Here is a 21,180-nt window from a genome sequence, read left to right as displayed (position 1 = left end):
TTCATCTGTATGAACCTGTCTGAGCCCTCACATTGCCTTCAGAGGCCTGCTCTCTTGGTTATCACAAACAGATTTCAAACTGGTGAGCGCCAGAGACAGGGTCTTCTCAGTGATGGCGCTGGGACTATGGAATTTTCTGTGAGATTCAGCAGAATAGGGCAACATATGCATAAAGAGGCTTGAACCTGACTCAGAAGGAAACCTTGCCAACTACTGGAAGTGGATGTAGTAGTTCGAGAGACAGATATTGTCATGAATGAGACTTGGGATAGAATAGTCTACTCCTTGATGTCGATGTTCACATTCCTTCTCTGCATGCAGTAACAGACGCCTGTCTTTCCTTCTAGAAATCTCCTTGTCCTTTCAGTCCTGTATAAATCCTAGTTTGTGATTAACCTAGAGAATTCTGAAATACTGGCCTGGTTCAAAGGAATGCATTTCTCACAAGCATCATGGAGAGGGGGGTATCAAAATTACCCAAAGTCCAAAGCACGTACAATGGACATGCATGGGACACACACAGCATCTACCCTAATCTATCTGTATTCTTCACACCATCTGCAGGAAGCGTTCCTGACTGCATAGGCAGATCCCTCCACACAGACAATTTTGCACCCGTGGGCTCCTGCAGATCTTCTGGGGAGTATGTGTAAGTTGGAGCGGAACCTGCTACTCCATGCATGTTTACTGTACAAACTTTGCACACCTCAACAGGGTTAGGGCACAATCCAAACCCGCGCTGGAGCAGGCAAGCCAGGAGGCTTGCGCTGCATCCAATGCGGGTTTCTGGCCAGCAGCGGCTCAGCCAGAGGCAAGGGGAAACTCTTCCCCTTACCCCTGGGTAAGGGCTGCTTGCCCCAATGGGTCTCCTTGGAACTGCTCCACCTTTGGAGGTAGCAGAAGTCTGAGGAGAGCGGAGCGGCTTAAAGCTGTTCTGTTCTCCCTGGGGATGGGGTTGGGATCTGGCATAACTGCTGGATCCCAGCGCTGACCTGGCTCCCCACGCCCCAACCCCCGGGGCCACCCATCGCCTACCCTCCCCCCACCCAGAAATGCCCCCCACCTCCTCCCTGCTCCCCACGCCTACCTTTGCCACTTGTGTTGGCGCGGGTGTGCCAACACAAGCAGTGGTGAGGAAGTCACCGCAGAGGCTTCTGCCAGCCTCCGCACATTGGCACATCTGGATGCGCTGTTGCAGCTTCCTCCCAAGGAGGCGCAAACGTGCTTTTTGGCACGTTTGCGGCCCTCCTATGCCAGCCCAAGGGATTTGGGCCGGAAAAAGGCACCCTTTGGATTGCGCCCTTAGAGTACCTTTACAACACAGGGAGAGGTGACATTGTGGCACCTTCATAGTCAACGAGGAAAGAGTTTAACATTTGCTATGAAAAATCTCAGAATATGGAGTCTACCCCATGATAGCACCAGCATTTCAGTGGAGAGCAAGCTAAGGGTCAAGCTACATATATGAGTCTAATTGTGCAGCAAGGCCAATGTGCAATTTACTGTCACATGTGCAGTTTGCAATATACAGCAATGGTGGATTTTTCTCCATAAAGCTGTTCATTCTCCTTTTAAAGACATCTAGGCCAGGTGCCATCACAACAGCCTTTGGCAAGGAGTTCCACAGATTATTTGAACTGCTAATTATGGGCTGGCCATGTCTGAAGACCCCCTTCAACTTATAGTTCAGTGGCTTTTATTTTTGTTCCTTTTCTATCCTTGGAGAATGGGATATTTTTAATATTTTCACATTTTTAATATTTTCACATGAGCTTATACTGTACTTTAGAATTAAATTCAACTTATGTTGACTTACCTAACTGTGCACTGTTCAGGGTTAAAAGTGGGTTGCTTGCAAAAATACAACTTGCATTGACTTCAACGATAGTCTGCTAATTATCCAGAAACTATTCAGGGAATACCTCAGCAAAATAGGAAATATCAGGATTCCATGTCTTTGGATTTGCAATGGTTTTTCATAGACTCTCAAAATGAATTATTGATTAAATTGATCAAATAATACTTGGATATACAGGCAAATTAAAGGGTATGTAAATTAACTTAAATCATCGCAAGGTGCAGGTGTGAAAGATAACCTTTTTTATAGGAAATTGATGAGTTGTTTGATTAGCCTGTGTGCACGAAGTTGAATATACAAGGTATCTAAAAAAAATGTACCCACATTTTAATGTGCTCTAAACCATACATACTTCATTGCGGACAACCTGCAACACTTAAAACATCTATAGGAAGCAATTGAAGATGGTGTGGAACCATATTAGCTCACATGATATTTGTGGATGTCTGCAGGTCCCTTAGTCAACAATTTCAGAGGTGTATAGATACCAACAGGGAACGTTTTGAGCAGTTGGTCTAATCTGTTAACTCAGTAATTAAATTATTTAATTAATTTTTAACCCAGTTAATTAAATTAATTAACTGGGTCAGGCAGTGGCTTCTGTGTTCACCAACATTTCGCATATGTGTGAATTACATCATAAATTTGACACTGTAAAGTGTGTGTTCATTTTCTTGAGATGCCCTGCGTGTATCTCATCCAGGATAGACCCAAGACCTCCTAGCACCTGAGACACTATTCGTCCTCCCTTACCTGATGATGTGCCAGAATGCCTCCTCTGCTTACCTGATGATGCGCCAGACCAGCCTCTCCTCCTCACAACCCTGGGGGGGGGGAAAGAAGAGGGGAAAGGAGCAGAAGAGGACATGTGGAAGAGAGGAGAGTGAGGAACCAGCATGTCTGAGACATTGTAGCCCACAACTCTCCTTTCCTGTTCATGACCTCTGCTGCTCCATCCAGGGAATGCAGGGAAGAAGAGGAGCAGTGGGCGCAATTGTATGGATGGAGTCACCAAGCTGCTGCCTGAGACGATCACTTTAGTCGGCCTCAGATAGCCTTACCAAAGGGTGAGACAACTTCCGATAGGAGTGGAGAAGAGTGTCAAATGCCGAAAGAAAAACTACCAGTTCAAAATAAAAATGTGGCCTGTCACCTCCACGGCACCATCGCATAAAAATAAAGATCTGTTACTTTGGAAATCCAAGAGGTGCTATCCCTGAAACGAACACAAGATGAGGGACTGCGGGTGGAAGTGATTGTTGCTGTTAAAGGAACAGCATGAACTGCTGGTCTGTTTATATAGCTATTTTGGTAAAGTCTGACAAGGAGGGAGATAGATCTGGACAGAAGTATAAGAGTGTAAAATGTTCCTAAAAGCAAGAAAATTCTGTGAAGAGAGAGTGGGAAAAAACTGGCAAAATAAGACAGAAAATGTCTTATTTTATTTGACACAAAATATGGTCTAGTAGATCATGGTTTTTTGAGGCTACTTATGATAACAGAATGTGTTTTGCTTAATTACAGTTTCATATTGTTTTTCTGGAGATTCAAGGAAAAAAATAGGTTATGAAGCCCAAAGTGCTGTTATCTAAAACAGGCCCTTTTGGTTTTCTACTTTGTAAGGCAAATTGTGCGAGGCTGGAACTGGAGAGATTTTCTTTTGCAGCCGCTGATATTCTGTGAAATTTCCTCAGCACATTAGTTCTAAAAAGATTGCTTATCTAACTGCCAGCTCTGCAAACCCAGCAAGGAATCTGAAAGTCAAGCTGTGTTCTTGCTTGCTCACCATCGTTAATAATCAAGATTTTTGCCGGCCAGATGCTTCTGCCACTTAAAAACTTTCTGTGAGGCTGCACAGTTGTAGGTCGAGGCAGAACTGGGGAAGGGGGGTTGAAGTGGGTTGCTGAGATAGCAGGGCAGATGGAATTCTGTTGGCCATTCTGTTCTGGATGCAAAAGCTAGAAAATAGTGCCATTCATTCTTTTGAAGCACCAGTGAAGGCTCAGCAGGGTCACTGATTCAAGCGGAAAGGTAAAAGAATTGTTCTACTCAAGGCTGAGATCTGAAGAGAGTTGCCATGCCCAGAGTGGCATTAAAAGTGCACCTGTAAGTCTAGGAAGCAGGTAGATACAGCTCTCAGTGGCTGATCGTCAGATCAAGTACAAGCACCCCTCTATACAGGGGTGGAGCCAGTAGCATAGCTGGGGGAGTAGATGCCTGGGGCTGGGTGATGTGATGACGCCCCCCAGGTCTGCACTGTCACCCTCTCCTCCATGCATGCATTGTCCTGGCCCCCAAAACAGTTCCATTTGGTGCCACATGGGGACAAGAGTGAGTGTGAGAGCTGATTTTGTGGCATTTGCCATGCATCTCAGGTAATTACTGTCACACACCCCCCCCAGTGGAAAACCACCACTCCACTGCTGGGGCTCAGTGTACTTCCCTGGCCCCTGCTTAGCTATGCCACTGGGTGGAGCCAAGAATGAAAGACAAGTTGTGAGAACCCAGGGACAAGTGCTTGGGGAGCAAAATACAGAAGGCCACTGACGAGTTGGGCTCAGATGTTGCTCCAGTCTGTTACTGTTGTATTCAGGTAGGCATGCTGAAGCTGGGCTGGAGTGCACAAGCAGGACCGGCCACATAGGTTAGGTCTGGTCAGGCCCATGCTAAGGGTCTCATGCATGTGGTCATGTCCAACACACCTGATCTGGCTCTGGTGACAGTCCCACTGCTGCCATTGCTCCTCCCAGTAAATGACGAGGCCGCTGCAGAATTTGGAGTGAGGAAGAGGCACAGCTCTTGTCGCTGTGGGCTAAGTTGAGTGGGCTCAGACTCTGTTGTTGTTGACACTTCATCAATAATAATAATAATAATAATAATAATACAGGTATTTCTATACCACCCTTCTTGGTCCTCAGATTTCTCCTTACTTTATTCAAGGCGGTTTGCATAGGCAGGCAATTTAAATCCCCGTAGGGATTTTTACAATTTGAAAGAAGGTTTCTGTCTTTCAAGAAACCACAACATTCAGATGTTTCTTTCTTGATCTGGTTGCACATTCTGGCCTCCATCCTCCCAAGCTCAGAGCAGATGGAATAGCTCGGCTTGTCAGCTGCTTCAAGGCCGCACAGTGCCGGTGGCCTCAAACTGGTGACCTTTGGATGTTATCTTCAGGCAAATGGAATATATATGCAGAACCTTCATTAAGCAACTATCCCCATAGCTCTTCTTTAGTGAAACTGTTCTCCAGCATACAGAAATAGATTTAAACTGAGAAAATGCAGGCCAGACTTCCTGACATCTGCAAAGGAGAATGATTTCACAATATTTAAGCACACATCTTGTTTGGTACAAAGCGTGACATAATCTTCCATCATCACACTGCACAAATGTTAATTAAGTAGGCCTTGATTGCATTGAAAGCAAATGAACCCAGTAGGTTCGAGCCTTTATGGAATTAAGGAACAAAAAAAAGTTTCTGATTCAGCGTGTGTTCTATGAGTGTCAAAGGATTAATAGGCTCTGGTCAGCATGCGTGAATAATATGAATTGTTAGCCCGCCCTTGTGGCTTTGATGTCAATTCATTATCTATTCAATGGAAATTGTGTACACTCTCCATTAAATAAGAGAGAGCAGCACACAGCAGTCTTCTGCTAACAGCTCAGAATTGCTGACAGTTCTCTGGAAGACCCCAGAGTATAATACTTCAACTGAGGAGGGCAGTGCGCAACTTATCTACAAACTGTCTTTAGTTTCTAGTTCATCTGGCCCCTGAGAAGATCATATAGGCTTTTGCTGAAAAAACTGAAATTGTTCTCCCATTTCTCTCACATAGCTTTCTCATTCTCATCTTACCTGGGCTTCACAAGGCCTTCTAAAGCATTAAAACTTAACTTCCTGTTTTCCCAAAAACTGAAATTGACCTTCTAAGGCAGCCATTTTCAACCACTGTGCCACTGGCGTGCCGTGAGTGGTCCACAAGTGTGCCACAGGAATTTGGGGAAAGGTCATTTATTATTAGGGCCAATGGGGGATGTGAGCCCCCCACTTGACAGCATAGTGTGCCTTGTCAATTGTCAAAAACCTGATGGTGTGCCTTGAGAACTCTAGTGCCTTGTCAGTGTGCCATGAGATGAAAAAGGTTGAAAACCACTGTTCTAAGGCCTCCCTGGACCTCTGATTATCTTCCAGATGCCTTCTGGGGTGTGGGGGGTGAGTGAGGGAGCAGGACCAGATGCCCTATTTTTCCAGGATATGCCCTCTTTTTTTTAGCCTCGTGTCCTGGAAAAGAATGTCCTCCTTTTCCAGTTGAGAGAGTCCCTGCAGGCAGCACTTAGTCTTCTTGTAATTAATAAATTATATATAATATCTTATATTTAATATAGTTTTAAATTTAAGGTGTAATATAGTGTTTAAATTAACCACATGAAATCAATATACAAGTGTTTTTGGTTTCATTTTTTATTTTTTCATGTCCTACATTTTTCTTGGAAGCCCTACATTTTGGGGTGTCTTGTCCTCTTTTGCGGTTATGACATCTGGTTACCCTGCCCTGGTGGCCATGGCGTTGCAGCCCCCTGGAAGAGTGCTGTCCAGGGTCCTGTGACCTCTGTGACCCCTCAGCTACGCTACTATTGCAAAGCTCCAGCTCCAAAGTGAGGCTTAAAGTACAGAACACTAAATAATCAGTGTCAAAAGGCAATTTCAAATCACTGCAAGGATATGCTAAATGAGTATAACAAAGATCTCGGCACAGAACTATTATAACACTTGGTCTTTTATCATAGTACCACCCCCACAGCTCACATCTAACATGTGCACTCTGTCTTACTGGCAACTACAGTTTACAACCTCCGTAGCTACTTAGGGAGACAGAACTAGCAGGCTCACTTATGAGAGTTTCAAATATTAAAATAAAAACTACCCAAGACATTAAAAAAAACAAGAAAACCGAGGAGATTATTTCACTGGAAAAGCAGGATCCATTCAGCTCTACATACTTTTGATTCCTACAAATTCTTGATTAGGTAACTGTATTATGGCTGGGGCAAATACCCAAACTGACCCATAATGCACTGTGAGAGTTGCATCCTCTTCTATCTTGTACCAAGGCAGCGAGGTCTGTGCCCAAGGAGGTGGAGTAAGACATCACAGGGGCAGCAGCAAACAAAAAATGGTGATGATCTGGGTGTTGCTGCAAGGGTGGGGGTTATTGAATGACAACAAAAAACCAAAAAGGAAGGGGTTCAACAGAATGAGATTGCTGCGTTGCTAAGTTTAGTCCTGATCTTGCCCCACTTGTCCCTCTCTGTGCATCACCTCAATGCATAGACAGGCAGATCTTCTTTATGTACAGTAGGTTCCCGGCAACCCCCAGTCCTCCATAGCAGGAGTAGATACTGCAGAGCCCTGCTTAGCCTCAGTCCAAAGTCTGCCACCCCCAAAGGAGATGGATGTGTCTTTAGTGATTCAGTGCCTTCAGCTGATTCCAACAGCATGCCTGGCAAAACACACCCAAGCATCCCTGTGCTTGAACTTAAGAAACCTAGTATTGACAATAGGGTTACCTGACTGGATGAAAGGAAATTATCTGGCCTCTCCATCCCATCCCTTTAACTAGTCAGGTTCACCTGCCCAAGGGGTGGGCACATGCCAATCCCAGTAGGAGACTTGGCTATTCCAGACTTAGAGAAGGACCAAATACACATCCCAGCACATGATTGTATAGGAATGGCATTTTCAAGACAAATAATAAGGCTTTTGAATGTCCCAGCAGCTTTTAGACTGCTGAATCAACACAGGGAGCAATCCTAACCAACTTTCCAGCAGCGAGGTAAGGGCAATGCAGCTCCGAGGTAAGGAAACAAACATTCCCTTACCTTGAGGAGGTCTCCATGACTGCCTCCCAACTGCAGGATTCAGCACATTCCCCATTGGCACAGCTATGTCAGAGCTGGAAAGCTGGTTAAAATTTGGGCCACAGAAACTTCTGTGGGATTAGAAGTGTCCAAAAATAATGAAGAATAGGCAGAAAAGAAGGGAAAGAGCAGGGCATTCATCACATAAGCCCAAGGTGTGTAGGGACAAGACTGGTGGGTGCAATCTTGTTTTCTCCTTTATACTTATTTATGGCAATGTCTGAATATGCTTAAATGCAGTGATGAGTTATACACCTTCTGTTTTGGGGGCATATGTCCAAGGAGGCAGAAGGGGTGGAGAAGGTTTTGATAGAGGGGATAAGCTCCAGCATACATCACTGCTGCTGGATCCAACCTCTCCTGCTCTCTCCTCTCCCCAGTTCCTCTTCTGAAATGCCCTGGTCCACCCCCCCTCCCTGCCCATGATACACCCACTGCACCCATGGCCACGGAGAGGTAGCAAGGGGCTGGATGCCTTATTAGGCCCTCTTTCCAAAATTTGAAATAATAAATTGGTAATAATAATATGACATCTAACAAATTTTGGCCTTCATCTAGGCTAGGGGTGAGCAAACCCCTTGGGTAAACCCCCAGTCTGACCCACAGGGAACCCTTAGTCTCCAATGAGCCTCTGGCCCGTCGGGGACTGTTGGAGCCCGTGTTGACTGGCAACTGTTGGTTGTGACTGCCAGATGCAAGCTGCAGGCCAATCTAGAGCAAGCCCTTTTATAGTCTCCATGTGTTTTCTGCTTTTCCCTGAGCATTATTTAAACCCCCCCCCCCCCATTGTCTCTGAACAATTTATGTCTCCATGTGTTTCTGGCTTGGTCTGTATGTTTTTGCTGTGCATAAGGTGTGTGGCAAACAGTTCATAGTTCTCATGTGCAGTGGCGTCACGAGGGTTCGCGTCACCTGGTGCGGGATGCCAGCACGTCACCCCCCGTGCAGTGGGCAGGGCAACACCCCAGGTGGTGGGCATGGTGATGTACCATCACTCTGCCCCCACTGGTTTTTTGGCTGTACCTTTTGATAGGACACATTCTGCATGAAATTACACATTGATATATAACATGATGGTATTATTCCTCCAAACTGTGATTTTGGTCACTAGTGGTGTCACACCTCCCCCCAAGTGTCAACTTACTAATACCTTATTGCAGCAGCTCTCAAACTTTTAGCACTGGGACCCACTTTTTATAATGGCAGTCTGTCCAAGACCCACCAGAAGTGATGTCATGGTGGAAGTGACATCATCAGGCAAATTAAAATAAATAAGTATAAATAATTAAAGTAAAACAAATAGTTAAATAAGCAGAAGCCAGTCCTGGTCCACCAAGTGAATTTCCTCTGTCACCTGCCTGCAATAACACCCCCCCCCCTCCAAAATCAGTAAGGTTTTCAGCCCTACCCAGTGCCCAGTTCAATTTAAGAACTTCTGTTTAAACCAGATCACTGTCAGGATCCACCTGGCTTTGCAAGTCTCAAAAAAGTTCACCTTATTAGCTGAAGCCTGTTTTGATCCTTTTTAGTGTGTGTGTGGGGGGGGAGGCTGCCTTCTGGAGCACTTGTTTAGCTGCAGGTGCATAGGATCAGGACCATTCTGATGACTTCACATTCCCCTTTTCCTGGCCTGACCACCAGCCAAGGCACGTTTGCTTACTCGCGAGTAAACACAACTGTGAGGCTTAGTTTCGCTTTCCATATGGCTCAATACATTCATCTGCTTGGAGGGAGGGACTTCCTTCTCAGGTGTTTTTGGGGGCTGCATTCATTGGATAAGAACCATTCTGGTGTTGTTGGATTCCTCTCAGCCTGCCCTTTCTGATGGACTAAGGCAAGTTCGCCTATCATGAGTAAATGCACGATACGGCTCAGTTTCACTTTCCATAGGTCGCCATTCATTTTTTGTTCTCTGGTTTTTTGGTCATAACTTTTGATAGAAAGGAGATATTTCACTCCGGTCTGTTGCATTGCATTCTTCTGGAAATTCTGCATCCAACTATATATAACATGATGGTATTACTCCTAACCACCATGCTTTTAGTGTGTCACTCCCAGTGCGCGTCACCTGGTGCGGCCAGCACCCCCCTAGCGAAGCCACTGCTCATGTGGTTCTATATGCCTGTACTATAGTTCTCATGTGTATTATAAATAAGCTCAGTAAAATTCATTCATTCATATGTTCCATATCTACTGTATTCATTTATGTACATTTATTCAAATTTGAATGTAAATTAGTTTTTCCCAGCCCCCGACACAGTGTCAGAGAGATGATGTGGCCCTCCTCCCAAAATGTTTGCCCACCCCTGATCTAGGTTGTCTGAAAGACTGTACTTTCTCATACAGCCTGTGTGAGAGGACCTTCTTGTCTGAAGGTATAAATTTCGCTTTCCCATGTTGGAATTGTACCAATACATGTTGTGGCTTACGAAGAAGACCTGGGGCTGCATTTCCACTACAGTTTTAATCCACTTGCAATTCACTTCAGTTCCCCTAATGCAGTGGTTCCCAAACTTTTTAGTATCGGGACTCACTTTTTAACATGACACTCTTATTGGGACCCACCTAGGTTTACGGGACTTAAAAAAGGATATCTAGAAAGAAATAATATGTTTATTTCCTTACAAGTAATAATATTCTTAGTTATTAAGAAAAATATGTTTCTCATAATGAAGCATCCCTAATTAACTTTAATGAATGATCTCCTTCCTTTCCCACATTTCTCACCAGGAAAAAAAAAAATCTGTTTTTTTTTAAAATTCTTTATTAGGGGCATCAACTAAGACATATTTATCTTCCTATATTTACACATGCTTGCAAACTGCAGGAGCTCAGCTCTTTGCAAATCCCAGAACAATTGGCTGAGCAATTAAGTAGCTATCTGATTTTTGAATAGCTTCAGGGCTTGAGGCAGTTAGTTATCTGACCTTGCCATTAGCTGTGTTTACACTGGAGGCTCCACCCAGCCCTTTGCGACTCACCCCCCCCCCCAAAAAAAAAGGGTGCAACCCACCAGTGGGTCCAAGCCCATAGTTTGGAGACTAGTGCATTCTTGGGGGGCTGTAGTTTGTTAAGGAATCTGGGAGCTGATAGAGCTATCCTTAACCAACTACAGTCTCCAGAATGAATTGGGGGAATGGAAATACACTGAAAGTGGATTAACGCTGTAGTGGAGATGCAGCCATAGAGAGGGCACGACTGAGGCACCCAAATTTATTTTGTATCAGATTTGTTTTGTACTGATGTTTGGCAGCCTTCAGTCTCGAAAGACTATGGTATAAGCCTACAGCACTCGGTATTCCCAGGCGGTCTCCCATCCAAGTACTAACCAGGCCTGACCCTGCTTAGCTTCCAAGATCAGACGAGATCGGGCATGTGCAGGGTAACAGTTGCTGGTTGTTTTGTACTGTATTATTTGTTTTGTCATGGCCCAGACCCCACGGAAGGCTGGGCCTTGAGAATTTTGTCTCCCCTCTCCTTAGGCTTGTCTTGCAGTGGTTCAACTGCTCTGCAGAAGGTTGCCAGCTGAGGTAGCCGGCCACCACCACCATTTGCATCCGTGGCTACAAAATGGCCATTGGTGATTTTGGAGATGCCAGCGTGTTATTGTATGACTTATCACGACAGCAGGACTCTGACACAGTAGATAGGGTTGGGCTGTGGGACACAGAACTTGTCACACAACATTTAAAAGGAAGTTGAGTGCTGGGCACACACTCATAAAGAAACTGGGGGACAGCTAGCAAATCTTTCCAAGTGGTGTTTCAAGGGGTCCTCAATTAAACTGTAAAAAAGAAACAAGGGAGTCACAGAAACCCAGGACCCTAAATGATCACTTCTCCTTCCCCCTTTGAATTGTGCCACAAAGCCACACGTGTCCTCATCAAGTGGAAATAGTGAATGTGGGTCATTAGGAAGGTTTTATTTCCCCCCCCCCTTCTTGAACTCTAGTGTACTTACTTTTAGGAACTCTTTTCTTCCTTTGTATTTGATGCTTTTAGGAAAGGATGCAGAGAGCCAGTTTTCTGGAGGCAAGATGTCTGAGGAAGTCTATGCCTGCTTGCCCTGCAGGGAAGGATGTTCTTACTGTACAGATGATACTCCCTGCTATGCACAGGAGGACAAGTATTTACGGCTTGCTATCATCTCATTCCAAACTCTCTGTATGCTGTTGGACTTCATAAGCATGCTACTGGTCTACCGTTTTCGCAAAGCAAAGGTAACTTGAGAAACATTTTCCTTTTTCATCTTCCTGGCTTCCTGTATTTGTCGCGGACACCTGTGTTGATCGAGGAAGGTCCAAGCAAGGACACGGCAAGATGATCTTATTTGAGGGATTTTCATGTGCTCGCCACACCACAGACTGTATGTGGTGGGATGTTTCAGGCTACATTGTAATTTATTTCATTTTAATCCAGTGGTGGACTTATCCTGCCCCGCTCCTGGGGCAAAGGTCTGAGATACCGTCCCCCTGGGAGATGCTACCCCCCCGTGTGAAGCCACTCCCCCTATCTTTCTAGCACGACGGAGCCTTGTGCAACCTTCAGACTGATTGGGGAAGTGTTCTGACGCTTCCCTGTGGTCTTAAAGTCCCGTTTCCAACCACGTCAGGAGCCTCAGTGAGGCTTCCCACATGGTCCTAGAGCCGCGTGAACTTAGCGCCTGGGGCATTTGCTCCATTTGCCCAGCGCTAGGTCTGCTGCTGTTTTAATCCCACCCTCTGTTCAAAGCAGTGTCCTTGGTTCCTTGCCTGCCCATTTTATCTTCACAACAACTGATAAGGTAGTTAGGCAGAGTGATAATGCTGGGCCAAAAGACATCCAGTGAACATCACAGCTGAGCAGGAATTTAAACCTGGGTCTTCCTCATCCTAGACCAACCCTCTCACCCCTGTTCCACCACTGATCCTGATTAAGTCAGATGCCAGAGAATAGGTTAGGTTAGTGCAATCAGCCTGGACCAGGGGTGTTCAAAGTTTTTGGCAGGAGGGCCACATCATCTCTCTGACACTGTTTCGGGGGCCAGGGGAAAAAAGAATCAATTTACATTTAAAATTTGAATAAATTTAGATAAGTTTACATAAATTAATATACTAGAGGTGGAACTTATATGAATGAATGAAGGTCTTGCAATAGCTCAAGGCCTATAAAAGGCCTTGCAGAAAGCAAGGCTGGCCTTTCCTTTGCTGACGCTACTGCATCACATACATGAAATAGTAAGCAGTGGAGGGAGCCCTCATCCCTCAGCTCACATGAGAGGTCAAACAGTTGCATCGGGCCAGTGCGGGCTGCAGCAAGTCTCCAGAGCGCCAGAGGCTCATTGGAGACTGGGGGCTCCCTGAGGGCCGCATTGGGAGTCTTCGAAGGCCGCAAGTGGCCCCAGGGCCAGGGTTTGGGCACCCCTGGTCTGGACTATGCTGCGGGCTGAGCAGAAATCTGCAGGGGAAAAGGGTACCTGCTTTCCCCAATCTATTTCTGTTTGTGCATTGCAAAGTTTGACTCACGGTGTTTGACGCTGCACTCTGGCTGAATGCCAATACATATGTGGATTTTGATGCTTTTCATCCTTTTTCTCAAGCTGATTATGTGGGGACTTTTAACCATCATTTTTAAAATGTCTTTTTTTCCACTGCAGAATGATAGTCGTTAACCACCTGGTGGATATGAAATGGGTTCCTTTGGTTAACTTTCAGTTTGTGAACAATGCCATGTCTGCCAATAATCTCAGGAATTCCTTTGATAGTTCTGTGGATTTCTCTCCTGTGCAACTTTAGAAACAGCTTAATTTTTCTTCCAGCAATTTCCATTCTAATTTCTGATTGTAGTTCATTGAAGAGTGAGCTGCCTGGTGGTTGAGCTAAACTAGCATGTAATATAGATAGATCTGCAGGTTTCTTTGTTTTGAGCATGAATTGTGGACAAATGAAGCATCAGTGAGGCAAACAATAGCTCTTTTCAGGCTTTCAAAAATATCTTCAGTGAACATGTGTCAAGCCAGGTGAAAGGCTCTGCTCCCAACCAACTTACGTTCTTTGATAGCACCATCTTATGCATCTCTATGCATAAGTAAGTCCCATTTTATTCAGTGGGGCTTACTCCTAGGAAAGCATGTACAGGATTGCAGCCTAAGAGCCAATCCTATAACCCAGGGGTACCCAAACCCCAGCCCTGGGGCCACTTGGGGCCCTTGAGGACTCCCAGTGTGGCCCTCAGGAAGACTCCAGCCTCCAATGAACCTCTGGCCCTCCGGAAACTTGCTGGAGCCCGCACTGGCCCAACGCAACTGCTCTCAGTGTGAGGGCGACTGTTTGACCTCTCGTGTTAGCTGTGGGGTGAGAGCTCCTTCCACCACTTGCTGTTTCACGTCTGTGATGCAGTAGCGGCAGCAAAGAAAAGGCCAGCCTTGCTTTGTGCAAGACTTTTTATAGGCCTTGAACTATTGCAAGACCTCCATTCACTCATATAAGTTTCACCTCTAGTATATTAATTTATGTAAACTTATGTAAATTTATTCAAATTTTAAATGTAAATTAATTATTTTTCCCCCAGTCCCCAATACAGTGTCAAAGAGATGACGTGGCCCTCCTGCCAAAAACTTGCTATAACCCATCAGCCCATAGCACACACAGCCTCTGAAAGAGTGCCAGGGATGTGCTGCAAGGGGAGGGACGCGAGGCAGACCCGCCCTTGTTGTAGTCCACAGAAAAGAGATGCAACCTCCTTATGATTGCTCACACACTCCACCCACTTTCGCACCTGTGCGTGTTCTGATTTCTACTGTGGCTCTTTTCGGTGGACTATGACATGACATTGTGTCTGCCTCCCCTGCCTCCTGTCACCACACGTCCTTGCAGAGCTGCATGCACCCTGCAGTCAAATGGTGCAAGTCTCTGCCCTGTGCTCCCTAAATGGTGCTTAGGAGAATGCCCCATCATGCCACAAATGTGCCCTGGCTATTGAGGAGGAGCAACCAGACGGCCCAGAAGAGATACATTTTTCTTACTTACCTCTCCATAGGCTGCCTGGATGCCAATGAATCTTCTCAGACCTTCAGCAGCTATTTTGCTAGCATAAGTGAGGCGACTCGGTGGGTTGGGGGGAGAGGCAGTTTGGGGCAGTGAAAGGGGAATAGGATCTCAGTGTGAGCTGCTGCTGTTGAGAACCTCCCTCTCCTGCCCTCTCTCTGCTCCAAACTGCCTATGCTTGGGATCATTAGGAAGGGTATTGAGAACAAAACGGCTAGTATTATAATGCTGTTGTACAAATCTATGGTAAGGCCACACCTGGAGTATTGTGTCCAGTTCTGGTCGCCGCATCTCAAAAAAGACATAGTGGAAATGGAAAAGAGAGCGAATAAGATGATTAGGGGGCTGGGGCACCTTCCTTATGAGGAAAGGCTACGGTGTTTGGGCCTCTTCAGCCTAGAAAAGAGACGCCTGAGGGGGGCATGATTGAGACATACAAAATTATGCAGGGGATGGACAGAGTGGATAGGGAGATGCTCTTTACACTCTCACATAATACCAGAACCAGGGGACATCCACTAAAATTGAGTGTTGGGAGAGTTAGAACAGACAAAAGAAAATATTTCTTTACTCAGCGTGTGGTTGGTCTGTGGAACTCCTTGCCACAGGATGTGGTGCTGGCGTCTAGCCTGGGCGCCTTTAAAAGGGGATTGGACAAGTTTCTGGAGGAAAAACCCATTACAGGGTACAAGCCATGATGTGTATGCGCAACCTCCTGATTTTAGAAATGGGCTATGTCAGAATGCCAATGCAAGGGAGGGCACCAGGATGAGGTCTCTTGTTATCTGGTGTGCTCCCTGGGGCGTTTGGTGGGCCGCTGTGAGATACAGGAAGCTGGACTAGATGGGCCTATGGCCTGATCCAGCAGGCTGTTCTTATGTTCTTATGATTCTCTCCAGAACCTCCTCTGCCACCCACCTCCCGACTCCAATGGGATGTCTGGCAGCCACTGTTGTGCATGCAGGGCCTCCAGCCATTTGAGCTGAGAGCCCCGGAGTGCACAGCAGTGGCTCCCAGACATCCCACTGGAGTAGGTAGGTCTGCCACTGTAGTCCCTTGGTAGGATTGTTGTCCTTTAATTGTTGTCATTTAATTAAATGTTTTGCTAATATTGCATCAAAGAAACCTACCTTAAAAATAACCTTTTCATTTACTGAGTAACCAGTGGAATCAAATGCTCATAAAATGCTTGTATCCCACAGCACGAATTAATAGCTGCAATCACTTCCTTCTATAAATAGGCAGAGATTTTTATTTAGCTTTCCTCAGCAATCATTGCACAATCAACTGAATCTAACAGATTCTGTATGGGATAATTTCCCGTTAGCTCTCCGAATGAAAGCCTTGGCAGGAAACCTCAAAAATGGCTTCAGCAATTTTGCCACATCCATTTGTTTTTATGTTTGTGGCAAATCTTTTGCAGTTATCAAGATTGTGATACACAAGTTTGCCATACTTATGATTTATGTTACAGATGTATCTGGCTGTATATCAGTCCCATAATTCCATTATAGAAAATACATCTGCTTCATACCCGGTGGTAACTTAAGAGCCAAGTTCTCTCTTTTTAAAGTTTACTTCATTATGTTAATTATATAGGCTTTTAATGGCTGTCTTAAATAGCTGATACCACCAGAGAAACATGCATCATGAATTAAAATGGTACTTCAAGCATTAACTAGGGAAACAAAAGCAAAATGCTTTTTCATTCAGTGAATATCACTTTGCTTTGGTCTTTGATCAATGAATATGTATGTTTGTGTATTATGTACATATTAAAATCATAGTGAATACAGTATAGAGCTATAAATATATACAATGAGAAAGATGTGGATGAACATTTTAATAAGTTTGTAAATATTCTAAGAAGTCAACGTATTTGTCTTACAGCTGCACATATACAGGGGTGCCTCCTTATCCACAGGGGTTCTGTTCTGGAACCCCCTGCATCTAGCCAAAACAGCGGATATGGGCAAACGTTCCCCATGGTCCCGGGGATTTGGTGTGCCAGAGCTGCCTATCCCATCACCCTCTTGGGCCTGATTGCATTCACCGCCACTTCCTCTAAGTGTTTCTTCAAACACTTAGAGGCAGCTGCAAGCCAAAGAAACACTTAGCTAAAAAACACTTGGAGGTGGTGACGGGTAGTGGGTGCCATGTCGCTGCCATCTCCCGTTCTTTCTCCTTTGGAAAGAATGGGAAGAGGCAGGGAGAGCGCAAAGCTGCACCTGCTGGTATTTTCTACACTAAGAGTCTGCAGCCACCATCTTGACTGGCCTCACAGTTGAACCCCCTCAAGTGATGCTCTGGGGTGGAGCCCAAGCGACCTGCCCCCAGCTAGCCACACCACTGGTAGTAAGCATTAGTTTTTCTTATGAACGACTTTCTTGAACCATTTTTGGGTGTTGCAGGGAACAATGTTAAGCAATATCTCTTGGCACTGTGTCCACATAACACCATTTTAGCATCAATCTCCATGCGGAATTTCAGATCTCGTTGTCAAAGGTCCTGTATATAGTACAGAACAGAATTTGTACCAGAAGACCCAGAACAACTTATCTTCATCATAACATTCCTGTTACCCTGCACATGCCCGATCTCATCTGATCTTGGAAGCTAAGCAGGGTCAGGCCTGGTTAGTACTTGGATGGGAGACCGCCTGGGAATACTGGGTGCTGTAGGCTTATACCATAGTCTTTCGAGACTGAAGGTTGCCAACCATTCCTTGACAGATTTCCATTTCTTGTGTAAGGAAAAGGATCAAGGTGGCTGGTGAATTTAAGAGAAAATGGTTTGGGGATTTCTCTGTCTTCTGACATCTGTAGCACTCTTTTTTTCCCTTGAACGTGATTCCTTTATGATTGATGACTTGTTGTCCTTTCCTTCTTCTGCTATTTTTCCAAGCAAAAACAAAAAGCAGGAGGGAATCAGGTTTTAGAGCAGTATCGCTGGTCTAGTTAGCTACCTAGCAACAAACCTGACCTTTGCATATGCATTTTTTAAAAAGAAAAGGAGGAAATGAAAGGGGTATTTTAAAATCTGACTTTCTCTTTTCTGAAGCAAAATTAGTTTGCACAGTTTAGGTCTCTGCAAATAATCGTGCAGGCAGTTTCACTAGAGGGTAATCAGCCAATTAAAAAATAGCATTTTATAAAATAATTTTATAAGAGCCAGTTTAAACAATGCAGTGCAAGGGAACAACTAATCGATGGGCCTATTTCAGCAAAGGTCTCTCTGGTGAATTTGAAGTGACCCTGCTTCTCTCCACATCCAGTCCTTTAATTAGTCATTTCTTGAACTAAGCTGTGAGGGAAACTCTTTCAGAAAATGACAGAGGGCTCCTTAGCTGGTAAAGCAGGAACCACAATATAAACACAGAACCTAAAAAATATCTTTGCTGAGGGCTGCAAAGTATCTTTGCTGAGGGCATCAAACCCATTCTAAGGAGCAAGTTCCTTTAAATGAGATGAAAGGATACATAAGAATCTTCCCCACTGAGAGGATCATTTGAGAGTTTTGTGGGAAAATAGCTCTATATTAAGTACTATGAGGAGCCACAATTTAAATGCCACTTATTTTGGATTGAAGCCTCCATGGCTAAAGGGTCCTGTTTTGGAAAGGTTTCAGCTCAGACACTGAATGAATCTCTTTTCTTCATTTTTATCCAAATTGCCATCTTCATTTTGGAAGTTCAAACTCCTTCATTTCGTGTTTTGACACAGAGAAGTTTTGCGCAAATTAATCCGAACAGCCCAAGGCTACAGAGATTTGAAACACAATAGTTTTCAAGTGTGTTTATTCTTCTTTTTAGCTTTGGTTTTGTTTTATCTGATGCAGCTCAGCCATCTAAAAACTTCCATGATTTCCCTTGGGCAAATAATCGTTTGGAGTTTACTTATAGATCTCCAGCTAGTACCCAAGGCAGACCAGGCACAATCCAGATCTATGGATTTCAACAGGCTGCTTTTGTTTCTGTGAGCTCAAGAGACGTTTCAGTTAGCTCAAGAGATGCTCTGATTAGATTGTTACTGCTGTCTAATTCTTCCTTGAAATAATTCAGTTCTGATTTTGAAAGTGAAGAGCTATCGCCACTTAATCAGAAGTCCAGATACGTCATTATTTAACTCAAGCCCTGCCTGATATTTGGAATTGACTGAACAGTGCCAAACCCATTATATTAAAGTGCAATATGGTTCTTTAATACTTTGCCTCACAAGACAAGGTGTGGTAATGTTTTACAAAAGCCAAGGCTTCTTCTTGCATTGATTCATTTTGATTTATATTTTTAATGGTGAACCTCTGCTAAATGGCTTAAGATACACCTTCTCATATATTTTGCAGCGGGGAAGCCACTGCCCCTATTCAACCCATCATCACTTCTTTTCTAGCATCTATTTGCTTGCGTGTGTGTGTGTGTGTGTACTTTTTTAGATTGAGGACTCTCTGGGACAAGGAACTGACTTTTCATTTATTTTGCTGAGTTAATCACTGTACGTTATATATAACAAAATGTATTCAGGACTATGAGTGCAGGCAGTTTAAGTCCCAGTCTTCAGCATCCGGATTAATTGCTTTGCAAATCAAGGTGCTCCTCAGTCTTCAAACTTGTGATAATGTTCATTGGACTGGCTTGTAATCCACCATTGTGCCATTTGGATGTTACACAAAACTCTGAACGTTTCTACTATAAAGTATTGAAAGGTTTGCCAGAATAAAGAATGAGTCTGCCACTCTAAGTTCTTGTTCCTGTTTGTTTTTGTTCCAGAGCATCCGGGCATCAGTTTTCATTCTCTTGGAGACTATCCTATTTGGGTCCCTGCTTCTTTATTTCCCGGTGAGTCACATGGTGGTTTTCCTAAAATGTTAAAAGACAGGTGCTGAGCTGTGTATCAAATTCAGTAAGGAAATGTTCCCCAGACTTTAGGAAATAATGAAGCACCCTTATGCATAAAGCACATGCACCTTATAGTTACTAGTTATTTCACAGCCCTCTTGCCAAGAAATCATATTACTCATGTACCCCTCTATACCATTTTCTCCCCACCCTACAGTCCCCCTGGCTCCTGTACTTACTTCCTCTGTCTGTGCCACTTTTCATCCAGACAACTGGGCCTTCAGGAGTGTATAACCACAGCCCCCATGATCCCAGTGGTTTGCTTCAGCCACACTTATAGAAACCTTGAGCTTTCAGTGTTGATAGGTCTACTACTAACATGATGTGAAAAATTATTTGTGGTAAGTGTGCCTAGGACCACAGCCTTACTGTGTGATGTCAGAACTAAAAAACACACAAAAAAATCTTCATATTGTTCATTGGGAAGATCAAGAATAAAAAGGAAATGTATATAGAAGGTGAGGTGAAAATCCTTGATCTTCCCCTATTTTTTTGCCTATTTTTTTCACCTTCCTGAGTCAGTTCAAGGTAGAAGCCATTACTGTTGTTGTTATTGTTTGTGGTTTGCCGCTCTCCCTCTTCCCCAACTGACCAGTAAACAAAGGACTGTTTAGACAGCTCATTGGACTATGATGCTCGCCTGATTCCCAAGAATCAGAAATTCAAGGGTATCAGGGGACTCCTAGTATCCAATCCCATGGAAAAAACAAACACCCAGAAGTTATAAGTGCACACATGCCATTTTGCATTTGCCCTGATCTCTCATCCAAGCACTGAATGCATCAATGAGGGTTGCTGACCTGTCCAGCTAGGATGTAAGGACCAAATTTGTGGACTAGTGTGAATATTTAGCAATGAACTATTCAAGTCTTTTACTCAAAGACTCAAATCCCTTGAGACCTTCAAGTCTCAAGTCGAGTCTTTTGTTCTAGCAAAATACTATCAGTTCAAGTCTCGAGTCTCAAGTCTGGAAACCAGCTTTAACAGAAAAAAGGAGGTGGTAGTGGAGTATGTGTGTGTTTGTGTGTGTGTGTGTGTGGGGGGGGTAATTTCAATAAACAGAAAATCAAGAAGATGTGCACAAAGTTAGGTAAAAAAAATTAATACATGTGTCAGATGTGGCCATAGCCAGTAAAGTGAGCCCTGGACAATGTGTTATGTTACTGTTCAGAGGCCAGCAAATCGGTTGCTAAAATATACAAATTGCAAGTCAAGTCAGTGTGTCATTTATGCCATTGTTTCTCAAACTGTGGGTCGGGACCCACTAGGTGGGCTGCGAGCCAATTTCAGGTGGTTCCCCATTCATTTCAATATTTTATTTTTAATATGTTAGACTTGATGCTCCCATGGTATGTGACTGCATTTGGGGAATTATTACAGACCTGTACTTTTAACAAGTTACTTTGTACATTCTTTTAACAATGGTAGTAAATGGGATGGTAGTAAATGGAACTTACTGCTGTGTAAGTGTGGGTAGGATAGCAG

The 21,180-nt window shown here is 44.3% G+C and overlaps 1 protein-coding gene and 2 pseudogenes across 1 annotated transcript in view; 2 read left to right on the top strand and 1 right to left on the bottom strand.

The window, feature by feature from the left end:
• GPR158 (G protein-coupled receptor 158) overlaps positions 1-21,180 on the top strand; it is a 136,742-nt gene that overhangs the window by 68,549 nt on the left and 47,013 nt on the right. Inside the window, exons 4-5 of the mRNA XM_066627615.1 lie at positions 11,779-11,996; positions 19,567-19,635. Of these exons, the coding sequence (XP_066483712.1) occupies positions 11,779-11,996; positions 19,567-19,635 (287 nt within the window). The remainder of the gene's footprint in view (positions 1-11,778; positions 11,997-19,566; positions 19,636-21,180) is intronic.
• Positions 11,058-11,174, bottom strand: LOC136655056 (5S ribosomal RNA; annotated as a pseudogene).
• LOC136654858 (5S ribosomal RNA) lies at positions 17,367-17,485 on the top strand (annotated as a pseudogene).

Source organism: Tiliqua scincoides, chromosome 5 (genome assembly GCF_035046505.1).
Source record: "Tiliqua scincoides isolate rTilSci1 chromosome 5, rTilSci1.hap2, whole genome shotgun sequence".
NCBI classification, from domain to species: Eukaryota; Metazoa; Chordata; class Lepidosauria; order Squamata; family Scincidae; genus Tiliqua; species Tiliqua scincoides.
Note: the sequence above shows the minus strand (reverse complement) of the source record. Positions and strands in the feature narration are given on the sequence as shown.